Here is a 13630-nt window from a genome sequence, read left to right on the forward strand (position 1 = left end):
GTATGAATTTTGGAGGGTACCCCACAAAATGTTTTAACCTAAGGGTATAGTATGGATTGGGAGAGGACCACCCGCCTTTTTTTTTTTTTGTCCTTAGCTGTTGCCAAGGACACGACGGCCGGCTTCCCGGCCTACTCCTTAACAACCAAAACAACCAGCTACTCATTAGCTATACATTTGTTATGGATGCCAACGGCCTCCTCTTCTAAAAAGAGTTTAGGAAAGCTTAGAAGAGTTTAGGAGCTGTCAGCATTTTTTTCTACCAAAACGCACTGGCAGAGGTTTTTTTTCCTGCCAAAAAACGCTGCTAAAAGCCTATGTGTACACATAGAATACCATGCAGGGGAATTTAGAGGCAGTTTAAAAAAAATTCTGACGTCCAAATCAACAGCTGTAAACGCCCAGTGTGCATGAGGCCAAATTGTGTGGATTATGTTTGAGTTTACTCGAAGTGTCTTGTGTGCACGAGTCTTTGTATATACAAAACCCTCAGTCTTGCAATTGTTTTCCCGATTTGCGTAGCTTTTAAGTATTTGATGATCCTATTGCGATCATTGATTTGTTAAATACTTCTATATTTAGCTGGACTTTATTTAGCTCACTAAAAGGCAGCAGTCACACTACAGCGTTTTAAATCGGACAGAATTGCCCGCGATTCGACAGCGCCAAGATGCGATCGACAAAACATGGGACTCGCATTCGCAACGCAACAATCGTGGCAGACCCGCAACCCGATTTGAGGCATTATTCATATGAATGGCATCTCAAATGTTGAGTCATTCACACCTCGGCGCTGTCAAATGGCGGGCAGATCCACGGCAAATCTGCCCGTTATTCAAAATGCTGTAGTGTAAATTGTACCTATTCATGTGGATCATGAACATTTTATGAGGCTACGGTGTTCATTGACCAATTAAAACATTTATTAGCATTCAGTTAGACTTGGTTCAACTGTCGCAAGTCGCTCTATATACTTTGAAATTCATAAATTTCTTAACTGTTGAATGTTCTATAGCGCTCTAGGGTCTTATACTGTGCAAGGTCTGCAATACTTATACTCATCAGTGCTTCCTCTGTAGGATAGTTTCTGGGAAACCTGTCAAACTTAAAAAAAAGTGTTACTAAACCCAGGACCCTGCATTCACTATATTTGGTCTCCCGCAGTACACAGAAGATGGAAACGCAATTATTTTAGAAAATATAAACTGCTAAATACCTTTTCTCATCAGCCAGTATATAGTAGTCTTGTAACTTCTATTAGTGTCTGGTTAAAGGTTGTAGGAGTTGTTTTCATTCTACTCTGACTGTCCTATGAGGCTGCAGACCCCTTGACCCTCTGGATAGTGCCGATTGGCCCTGTACTGATCACATGCACCCTCAAAAAAATACTCCAACAATACACACAAAACTGAGCATGTGCAGTGTGCCTCCAAAGGCTCTGTCTTATAAGGAGAAGGATTAGGGACAGTAGAATAAGAAAGAGGCTCAGAGAAGACTCAAACATCCTTTTTATACAATGTGCAGGATTAACCCCATAGGTCCCACAGTGAGTATAACAAGCATGTTTTACTTCATATACAGACTGATTTTACTTCCGTGGGTTTAGTAATATTTTAAAGTGGTATTAAGCCCAAAATTCTTAAATGTTGTGGCTGCATTTGTTTTCTTTTTTGGGCTTTTAATTAATTTTATGTCACTTGGTGATCTATCCAGTAACATACCTCCTGTCTTCGTGTGTTTGCATTCTAGATGAAGAAGTAAAGCAGACACCTTGGAAGAACAGTATGGTCAGTCTGAGGAGAGGAAAGTGCTTAACCAGTGCCCTGTACACACGATCGGTTCATCCGGTGAAAACAGTCTGATTTTTTTCATCAGATATCCGATGAAGCCGACTTGCAGTTTTGCCTACACACCATCAGTTAAAAAAAACGATTGTGTCAGAAAGTGGTGACGTTAAAACACGACGTGCTGAGAAAAATTACGTTCAATGCTTCCGAGCATGTGTCGACTTGATTCTGAGCATGCGTTGATTTTTAACGATGGACTTCCCCACAGACGATTGTTTTTTTTTCTATCAGTTTTTTAACCATCAGATCATTTTAAAACAGGTTCTAAGTTTTTTCACTGAATGGGAAAAAAAAACAATGGGGCCCAAACACGATCGGTTCATCTGATGAAAACGGTCCATCAGACAATATATAAAGGCAATATTTCCTTCAATCAAACAATTAAAAAGCATAGGAAAGTACTGAACATGTGTCCTTGCTGATGACACACTACTGAATACTACTGTATATGTACACATGCACAATATTGCACTTCATTGGTATACACAGGTCCCTGTTGGCTTCCATGATCTTTTTAGGATTTTAAATACTTTGCGATTTTATTGTCAGAGCAATTACAGGGCTATATATTTCTGAAAAATGTTCATTCATACTTTTTTACAAAATAGAATTTGAGAAATTATGTATCCCCCCAATTAAGGCGGTATTAAACCCAACAAATTATTATATTGCAGCTTACCAATCATAAGGTGAGGTGGCTACATCAGTTTTTCTTTTCTTTGGCTTTTCCCCCTCTGCTTTCACCTGTGACCTCTGTATTACACTGTGTAATGTAAAGTTTGTAAAAACACTGCTCCTAGAGGGGTTTAGCATTTTGCCTATAGAAGCAACTATGGTTATCTAATGTGTTCATGCACCTTAGGTAGTCCAGAAGCTTTTTTTTTTTTTTTTTTTTTTTTAAGATTAAAGTTTAGATGTAGAAAAAAAAAATGCAGTTTTGCGTTTTTGAGAGCGTTTCTCTGGCAGGAAGAAAAAAAATAAGCTAAAAACACTAGTACAAAAAAAACACTTACATTTTTTTTTACACTAGTGTGCATGGAGCCCTACTGGCTGGATCACAGTTGAAAACAGAAGAAAGCCCAAAAAAGGAAACTAGTATAGTCATCACATGTAAGAATTGGTAAGGTGCCAATATGAAATAAATAAAATAATTGGGGTTTAATACTGTTTTAGGATACAAAACTAAATTAAAAAGGATGCCAAACATTAACATATTTCTTAATTTTAGTGCACTGCGTAGAACTAATTCCACTTACGTTACAAATATGACATTTTATAGGATTTCAAGTGGGCGTCGGGAGGGCGGGGCTTGGCGGGCTGGAGCCCCGAATGGGATCCCGAAAAGCCCGAGTCTCGGCCATTTACTTTAATATTACTAGCCCCCGAATCTGCAAATCAGCGCGGCAGGTCTCTCCTTTACTCTATCGCATCGATCACTCACCCTTCCTCCCCCTCCCCTCCTTAGTCACACAAGCCTGAAAGCACTGCAGGTCCGTGCAGGGGAGGGGGGCTGCCTGTCTTCCCTGTCATCCAATCAGGCAGGGCTGTCCCTCCACGTTCTCCAATGCCTCCCGAGTAAGCTGGAGTTGGTGGGCAGAGATGGGGGTGTGGCTGCCTCCTCTACTCCTCCCAAAGGCTTGTTCATTGGCTGATCCTGGAGGAGAAGGAGGAGAGCACACAGGAGCCACGAGTGTTTGTATCTGCAGCTACACAGTCCTGACCCTGCTGCCATCAAGTTCTCAATGATTCCTCACCTTCCAGCTTGTACAGATAAGTTGATCACGAGGTGAGGAGTTGCTGCCTTCACAGTCACACAGACTGTGTGTGAAGTGAGGTACTGTCGGTAGTATGGAAATCAGGTGACACTGGAAGCACCACTACATCTGTTTACCTGTGTACTATCATAGCACATGAAAAACTGTGTAACACTCTGGTCATGATTTACTAGCCTCACTTTCCTAGGATCTCCCACAACTGGATTCATGTTTTTTAGCACTCATTGATCCCCGGTGGATCATTATCACCACACTACAGTGGGTTCAATCACTTTGAATTATTATTCAGCAATATACTGGATTTAATACCCATTCTGGGTTAAACTATTGACCCCACTCTCTATTCCTGTTCTAATTGCCACTGCTGAAAGTTATGATGGTTAAAGTGTGCGCATGTGGCTCTGAGCTTATCTGAGTGTCTCTTTAGTTCTGTGACATTGTTGTCCCAATTTTATTGGTGCTCTGAAGGGTTGCTGGTGATTGGGCCGGGAGACTGGACAATATGCTTAAAATACAGTAACATTTTCATATTTTTTTGCTATACCGCAGTTGGTTCTTTTGTAACATCCTCTGATTGGTCGTTCTTGACCCTCTGTCTGTTTTTGTGTTATATGGTTACCATTGGTAAAGGACACTACCCTGTTGGTGAGTCAGTATGCTGTCATTGTGGAATACATATTATTTGTTTTTATGTGATTGAGTCCTGGTAAGGTGCCTGAACAAGTTGAGCATCCTTTGTTATCGTTTGTTAGGCGGGTGTCTAATTTACCTAGTGGTAACGCCGGTGATCTGACGATATGGTCCCGGCTATCGAGATGGTTTCTGTAAGGACTGCGCAGGGCGCAATCCTTGCCGACAGAAATCTCCGAACCTCGGCTGGCATACAGGGCGATGTGGAATTTGAGGTAAGTGGCCAGTCGGCCTCGCTTCGCTTGGACGGCTCGCTCCGCTTGCTTGGCCTCCTGGCTCTTTTTTTAACATCCTCCAATCCATGGGGATGTTAAGGAATGAGTCTGGATGCCGGCCAAGGTTCGGAGATTTCCGTCGGCAAGGATTGCGCCTTAAGGTTCCCCTATCGAGATGGCTCCTATAACGACAAGTCACAGGCCCTGCGTGCCCCATGAACATCAAGGCTACATTCACATTGGCGATTAGGGCTGGTTTGAATAGTAGCAGCAGGTATCTGAGATTCCCATTGTGATTGTTAGCAGGCCCTCTTCACTTTAATGTGGCCACTGGTTACCTGTGGTGATTGCTGCTGGATGCACTTTGTGTTTTTTCCAACAGCAATCCCTGCAATTAATCACTGGCTATGCAGAGAGTCACCAATAGCTGTGGCAAATGACAATTGCATTATAGTGAAGGGGCTAGCTGCTGAAAGCTACAGCAAGAAACTGTTGGTACAATTTGCACCAAACCCCTAAACACTTGGTGTGAAAGTAGCCTAAATAGTCCTGTTCCTTCCCCCTTGCCCCCAGCTAAGCAGAAAGGAAGTCCAGGAAGGTTTTAGTTGTAATTGCTGGAGACCAAACAGTGTCTGAAAGTAAACATTATAGTGCTGTTCCTATCCCTAGTTCCCTGCTGAATTTACAGAAAATACTGTAATGGCTAAACGGACTTATGGCTCAGTTACACTTGTGGTGCCCTCTGAAGAGCAATCGGGCACTCTGATTGCTTTTCAGAAGGCATTTGACAGGCAGTGAGGTTTTTATATTACATCCTCATTATAGTCAATTAAAATGGGTTGCGTTAAAGGGAGCCGTAGCATAGTACGTGACATTTCTACTTGCAACAGTGCCCCTGGTCTTTTACAATCCTGTAGTGTATACTACAACATTTTTTTTTTTGCCATGCGACACTAAAGTGTTCGGGTTTGGCTTGAAGAAAGGTGGCAACCCTATGTCAGTCCCCTCTACATTAATGCATATACATTGTGTTATATAATTTTATCTTTGGTGGTATATTGGTCTCCGTATAGAAACAATCTTAGTTCTGTCTAGTGCAAAAAATGAGGGAAGTGAGGTAACAGCAGGGGATGTCATGGTAATAATCTGCAGAAGGATTCAGGCCTTTACAGGCCTTGCTTGTTTTTGGTTAGCACTGGAATCAGATTGCATGGGTGTTCACACCTATGCGTTTCAATTCCTTTTTTATACACTCATTTTATACCTATGTGTCACTACAGTGATAGCTTCTTTGTATACATTTCACATAACCTCCTATACATGAGTCATGCAATCTGTACACCCACCCCCTTCCCATGTTATTTGAGTATAGGGGTGCATAGAAAATGCATGGAGTGCGCTTCGAGTATAGGCGGTGTATATGGAATGAATGGAATGTGCTTCGAGTGGGTTGTTTTTGTGCGTTTTGCAAAAATTAAAGTGGGCCAGTCTGGATGAAGTCCAGGGCAAATTTTTGTCCCAGTCCAGCCCTGGAGGGGAGGAAGGGGGAATGCTGAGTTGATGAAAGGGACAGTCAGACTGTGATGGAGGAGTCTGTAATGGAGCTGGGATGTGTAATGGAGCTGGGATGTGTAATGGAGCTGGGATGTGTAATGGAGCTGGGATGTGTAATGGAGCTGGGATGTGTAATGGAGCTGTGTCCTGTAATGGAGCTGTGTCCTGTAATGGAGCTGTGTCCTGTAATGGAGCTGTGTCCTGTAATGGAGCTGTGTCCTGTAATGGAGCTGGGATGTGTAATGGAGCTGGGTTCTGTAATGGAGCTGGGATGTGTAATGGAGCTGGGATGTGTAATGGAGCTGGGTTCTGTAATGGAGCTGGGATGTGTAATGGAGCTGGGATGTGTAATGGAGCTGGGATGTGTAATGGAGCTGGGATGTGTAATGGAGCTGGGATGTGTAATGGAGCTGGGTCCTGTAATGGAGCTGGGTCCTGTAATGGAGCTGGGTCCTGTAATGGAGCTGGGTCCTGTAATGGAGCTGGGTCCTGTAATGGAGCTGGGTCCTGTAATGGAGCTGGGTTCTGTAATGGAGCTGGGATGTGTAATGGAGCTGTGTCCTGTAATGGAGCTGGGATGTGTAATGGAGCTGGGATGTGTAATGGAGCTGGGATGTGTAATGGAGCTGGGTTCTGTAATGGAGCTGGGATGTGTAATGGAGCTGGGTTCTGTAATGGAGCTGGGATGTGTAATGGAGCTGGGTCCTGTAATGGAGCTGGGTCCTGTAATGGAGCTGGGTCCTGTAATGGAGCTGGGTCCTGTAATGGAGCTGGGTCCTGTAATGGAGCTGGGTCCTGTAATGGAGCTGGGTCCTGTAATGGAGCTGGGTTCTGTAATGGAGCTGGGATGTGTAATGGAGCTGGGATGTATGATGGGCAGCACCGGTAGGCCAGGCAGAAAGCAGCAAGTTGGCTTACCTCCCTTCACACAACGCCACCTCCCTGCGAAAAACACCCGCAAAATGACCACCCCTTATCCCCCTGCGGTGCCACCACCGACCTTCGGGCTGAAGCCCCTGGTCTTTTTGGCACCTAGCAACGCCCCTGATTTCAACGTTTTAGGTTTCCTTAATTAGAACACAGAATCTGAACAGTTAACTTACCAATGGTCCTGTTGATTTCCATAATAAAGTACTTCTCGGGCGTTTTACAACTAAAGTCATAATTCACAGTGCTTCCAGAACGAATTATCAGACTTGACTTGTCACACTTCTTTTCAATGCAGAGGAAGCAGGGAGGTGTTGTATTAAGAATACCTTTGATACTGATGGTTATGTTGTCTCTTGCTTGTAATGAGATGGTGACAGATTCTGTAAAAAAACAAAAAACAAAAACAAATATAGTTAAAGTATCTTTTTTTTTCTGGACAGAGTGGTGAAGGGTTTGACCCTTTGTCAAGTTTTATTACTGTCCAGGTCCCCATTGGGGAGATTCAACCTTCTATTTTTCCTGGCAACCATAGAAAGAGGATATCCAAAATTGTACAGCCGTCAACAGAACAACAGGCAAGAGGAAACCTTTTAATTGGCACATTTCTTCCTCAAACAGTCCCAAGAGCGCAATTTTCCTCACTTTGGGAGATTTTCTCTAACTTCCTGTTGTGCCTCTGGTATTGGAACGAAAGAAGTTTCCCCAATGGTACATTACAAAAAAAAAAAAAAATGTCTGGTTTTAACCCTTCCCTACTCCATCCAAAGCAAAAGAAAATGTGGTTTTAATTCTCAGTATTTAAAAAAAAAAACATTTTCTCTTTCCATTGTTTTTATAAATGAAATTTATATATTGTATTTGTGTATTAGAAGTGTGGACAGAAAATCCAGATTGTGAGGCGTTTGCTGCAAGCACAGGGGTAGATTCACGTAGAATGGCGTTTTTTTTGTGCAGGCGTAACGTATCCTATTTACGTTACGCCTCCGCAACTTTTACAGGCAAGTGCCGTATTCTTAAAAGAAAGTTGCGGCGGCGTAGCGTAAATAGGCCGGCGTAAGCCCGTCTAATTCAAATTGTGAAGAGGTGGGCGTAAATCAACCGACCCGACGTGATTGACGTTTTTCACGGACGGCGCATGCGCCGTCCGTGGAATTTCCCAGTGTGCATTGCTCCAAAGTACGCCGCAAGGACATAATTGGTTTCGACGTGAACATAAATGACGTCCAGCCCCATTCACGGACGACTTACGCAAACAATGTAAATTTTTCAAATTTTGTTGCGGGACGGACGCCCATACTTAACATGCGCCGCACATACGCCTCATATAGCAGGGGTAACTTTACGCCGGGAAAAGCCTAACGTAAACGGCGTAAATGTACTGTGTCGGCCGGGCATACGTTCGTGAATTTGCGTATCTAGCCGATTTACATATTCTAGGCGTAAATCAGCGTACACGCCCCTAGCGGCCATCGTAAATATGCAGTTAAGATCCGACGGCGTAAGAGACTTAAGAGACTTACGCCGGTCGGATCTAATAGAAATCTATGCGTAACTGATTCTATGAATCAGGCGCATAGATACGACCAGCCAGGCTCAGAGATACGACGGCGTATCTGGAGAATATGGCCCACAGTATTTTTAACTGTCGTATTCTTTTTATTGCATACTTATACAAAATTATTTAGAGCTGACTAAAGGAACACATCGGAGAAATCCAATGGAACAAAAAGAAAGCTATTTACAATATGCAAAGTGTTAAAACAGGGCTCACGTAACAAAGAAAAAAACAGCCTGAATTATTTCTCAACAGTTTTACATAAACCACAGATAACGAATATCCATATACAAAAATCACACCTTGCGATCATAGTGCAATCACTTCTACTGCCAACAAAGATTAGGACATTCAGCAGCATATTAAAAAGGGATCTAGGGCCTAGGGGAAGAAAGGCTAGAGACAGCACCGTTCTTTATAGTTAGTGATCTGCCTCGTGTGAAAGGGGCCTTAAAAGTTTGTAGGAAGAGTTTTTTCTGGACAGTGCCAATCACATGCATTCTTCAAGAAAAACACACAACTCTCTAGCAATACACACCAAACTGAGCATGTGCAGCTTGTCCCCTAGCCTCTGTTCGATCAGGAGATGATGTGGGGATAGTGGAAGAAGACACGGATCAGATAAGACAGAATCATACAGAGTTTTTATGCACAGCAGATGATTAACCCCTTAGGTTCCACATTGATTATAACAAATATGCATTACTGCATAGACAGACTGATGTTACTGTTGCGGGTTTAGTAACACTTTAACCACTTCCAGACCTGCGCACGACGATGTACGTCCTCTTTTTAAAGATGGATACCTCGGTTGTGGCAGCAGCTGCTGCCGTTACCGAGATATCCATCTTTAGTGTGAGCGGTCCTGTACACGATAACGGCGGTCTTCACCGCGAGATCGCCGTTATCCGTGGCGGGAGAGGGCCCCCCCTCCGCCGCTTACCGGAGCCGTCGGTAGCGGCGGAGGAGATCGGGTGTGCTCGGCTGCTGACTGGGGACGCGACTGAAGGAAAAATCTCCTTCACCCGTCCCCATAGCTCTGCTGGGCGGAAGTCACGTCAAAACGTCAGCCCCGCCCAGCCTCTTAAAGAAACTTTTTTTTTTTGTCATTTGAAAAAACATTTACATTTTTTCTGACCCCAGATCTCATATTTAAGAGGACCTGTCATGCTTTTTTCTATTACAAGGGATGTTTACATTCCTTATAATAGGAATAAAAGTGATCAAATTTATTTTTTATTTTTTTTCAGTGTAAAAAGTAATAAAATAAATAAAAATAAATAAGAAAACAAAAAAAAATGTTTTTAAAGCGCCCCGTTCCGACAAGCTCGCGCGCAGAAGCGAACGCATACGCGAGTAGCGCCTGCATATGAAAACGGTGTTCAAATCACACAAGTGAGGTATCACTGCGATCGTTAGAGCGAGAGCAATAATTCTAGCCCTAGACCTACTCTGTAGCTCAAAAAAATGCAACCTATAGAATTTTTTAAACGTCGCCTATCGAGATTTTTAAGGGTAAAAATTTGACGCCATGCCACGAGCGGGCGCAATTTTTAAGCGTGACATATTGGGTATCATTTTACTCGGCGTAACATTATCTTTCACAATATATAAAAAAATTGGGCCAAATTTATTGTTGTCTTATTCTTTAATTAAAAAAAGTGAATTTTTTCCAAAAAAAAAAAGTGCGCTTGTAAGACCGCTGCGCAAATACGGTGTGACAAAAAGTATTGCAATGACCACTATTTTATTCTCTAGGGTGTTAGAAAAAAAATATATATAATGTTTGGGGGTTTTAAGTAATTTTCTAGCAGAAAAAACTGTTTTAGTCTTGCAAACACCAAATCTGAAAAACACCTAAGGTCTGAAAGTGGTTAAAATAAGTGTATTTTTATTACAAAATGCATTTCTTCTTTTTGCTGCGCTTTCCCCCAAATGACACAAATTAGCTTGCCCATTGTCTACTTTCCTTAGATGCATACGTACCTTGCTTTGATGACCGTGGCCTCCAGTGTTTACATACATCCTGTGCCAAAAGTCTTCCATGAGCTGTTGGCAGCTTCCCAAATTTCTATCCGGTCGCATCATGAGTATTTGTGCCCCCCCCCAAAAAGTTTTACACTTTAACCAAAATGGTAACCGATCAACATTTAAGACCATGGCACGCCAGTGATTCTTGATGTTGGTGACGGGATCGCTATGCAAAGAAAAATACTCACTTCCATGTGTCTTTCCCAGACTACCTGGATGAGGAAGATGTTACTTCACTAATGGAAACCCTGCAGTATGCGAGTCTTATGCAGCGTACACACGATCGGAAATTCCACCAGCAAAAGATTGAGAGCTGGTTCTCAAATTTTGAGACGGAAAAAATTCCTATTGGAAAATCCGATCATCTGTAGCAATTCCGACGCTCAAAATTCCGAAGCATGCTCGGAAGCATTGAACTTAATTTTCTTGGCTAGTGTTGTACGTCACCGCGTTCTTGACGGACGAAAGCTCAGAGAACTTTTGTATGACCGTGTGTATGCAAGCCAAGCTTGATCGGAATTCCGATGGAAAATCTGATCGTGTGTACGTTGCATTAGGATCAAATCTTAGTATACAAAACAGCATTGCCCAGGGGAGGTTCCAAAAATAATATATACTTACAGTTCAGACAGGATATCCAGACTCGACCCATATTGAATAGAGATCCCAACAGTAAAAATAGAAGTACAATTGAACCTCGAATTACAAGCACAAAATCCGTTCCAGGAGTATGCTCGTAAATCCAAAGTACTTGCATATCAAAGCGTGTTCTCCTATTAAAGTCAATGAAAACAAAAATAATTTGTTCCGCATTGATTTCAATACCGAATACGGTCAGAGGTGGGGGCGCCAGAGAGCGCCGAAAACAGCCGAAAAGGCCCGAGGACACTTCGGCTCATTTCCTGCGCCCCGTACCTCAGGCCAAATGAGGTAATGCAGGCCAATGTTTGGCTTTTCTTGGTTCCTGCGCCCCCGTACCTCAGGCTAAACGAGGTACTGCAGGCCTATTTAGCTTGAATTCTGCTCATCTTGCAAGTTAACATTCGCAAACCGAGTCAGAATAAAAAAAAAGAAAAGTTGCTCGCAAATCAAAACGCTCTCAAACCAAGTTAATCTTAAACCAAGGTTCCACTGTATGACCCCAACAAGCATAAAAAAAAGGGGGAGCAGAACGAAAGATGCCAACTGGTCCACACTGTCCTATCAGAGTTTCTCTTAAAATCCCTTGGGCACTGCCGTTTTGTATACCAGTATACTAATAGGGGCCGAGACAAGGCCAACACACACCAGCTATGTGAGGATCAAATCTTAGTTATCTGGCCAGCAAGGGAGTGCATGTCGAAGTAGGAGAGTATTGGCTCTGCATAGTGATCCTGGGGCCATGGGCCTTACAATGAGTAGCATCTGGTTTCTGTAACAAACCCCTAGGCATCTGCACCGAATTGAATTGAAGTGTATGCAATACAAAAATCTTTTTGTTTGGAGGAGGGCGGGTAAGAAGAGTGCCATGTCTGTACAGTCACAGCACTGGCATTCTGTAGGCATAGTAAGCCTCATACAATAAACTTTAAAAAAAGACAACTGAAGTGCCAACACGCGCTGCCAGCACTAGTTAGAGCATGTCTGCCCTACCAAGAAAGCTGTGAGGGCATTTAGTAAAAAAAAAAAAAACATTTACAGCAAAATAAAGTAAAATTACAAATTTAAAGAGGAACTGCAGTCTGCTCACATAAATTTGTAATAAAAACATCTTTGCCATTCTGCAGCTTCCCTCCAACCACTTTGCATATTTTATATATACTGCGATTCTGTACTTGCCAAATATGCTGCAGAAATCTCGCTCCATAGTCATTCGATTTAATAAATGAAAAGATTAAAATATTACTGAACTTCCTCTTTAACCAATTCACATCCCGTGTATAGTCATATGACAGGTTTTTAGCTTTATGTCCTCAGCTTCCTGGCCCCTTCCCGCCGCATCACTCGGGAGCCGATTTGCGTGCCTGCCGGCCGCGATGTCCGCCAGGCCCCCCGCGATTGCCGGTCACAGAGTAGGGACGTGGATCTGTGTGTGTAAACACACAGATCCATGTCCTGTCAGGAGAAAGGAGACCGATTGTGTGTTCTTTGTATATAGGAACACTGATGGGTCACCTACCCCAGTCAATCCCCTCCCCCCCCCAGTTAGAATCACTCCCTAGGTAACACATTTAACCTCTTGACCGCACCCTATTGTTAACCCCTTCGCTGCCAGTTAAATTTATACAGTAAACAGTGCATATTTATAGCACTGTTCGCTGTATAATTGTCACTGGTCCCAAAATAGTGTCAAAACGGTCCGATCTGTCCGCCACAATATCTTGACAAAAAACACAGATCACCTCCATTACTAGTAAAAGAAAAAAAAAATCCATAAATCTATTCCATATTTTGGAGACGCTATAACTTTTGCGCAAACCAATCAATATACGCTTATTGCGATTTTTTAACCCCTTCCCGACCGCCGCATGTACATATACGTCGGCAGAATGGCACGTACAGGCACATTGGCGTACCTGTACATCCCTGCCTTTCCGCGGGTCGGGGGTCCGATCGGGAACCCCCCCGCGACATGCGGCGGTCGGGTTCCCGCGGGGAGCGATCCGGGACGACGGCGCGGCTATTCGTTTATAGCCGCTCCGTCGCGATCGCTCCCCGGAGCTGAAGAACGGGGAGAGCTGTATGTAAACACGGCTTCCCCGTGCTTCACTGTGGCGGCGCATCGATCGCGTGATCCCTTTTATTAGGGAGACTCGATCGATGATGTCAGTCGTACAGCCACACCCCCCTACAGTTGTAAACACACACTAGGTGAACCCTAAATGTTACAGCGCCCCCTGTGTTTAACTCCCAAACTGCAACTGTCATTTTCACAATAAACAATGCAATTTAAATGCATTTTTTGCTGTGAAAATGACAATGGTCCCAAAAATGTGTCAAAATTGTCCGAAGTGTCCGCCATAATGTCGCAGTCATGAAAAAAAAAAAAAAAAA

General features: G+C 43.2%; 1 protein-coding gene across 2 annotated transcripts in view; it reads right to left on the reverse strand.

Annotated features, from left to right (window-relative positions):
* The window catches only part of CDCP1 (CUB domain containing protein 1), a 96035-nt gene that overhangs the window by 53747 nt on the left and 28658 nt on the right, over positions 1 to 13630 (reverse strand). For both annotated transcript variants that reach the window (XM_040353149.1, XM_040353148.1), the window contains exon 2: positions 7185 to 7391. In XM_040353149.1, coding sequence (XP_040209083.1) covers positions 7185 to 7391 — 207 coding nt within the window. The remainder of the gene's footprint in view (positions 1 to 7184; positions 7392 to 13630) is intronic.

The sequence above is a fragment of the Rana temporaria genome, chromosome 5, assembly GCF_905171775.1.
Source record: "Rana temporaria chromosome 5, aRanTem1.1, whole genome shotgun sequence".
Taxonomy (NCBI): domain Eukaryota; kingdom Metazoa; phylum Chordata; class Amphibia; order Anura; family Ranidae; genus Rana; species Rana temporaria.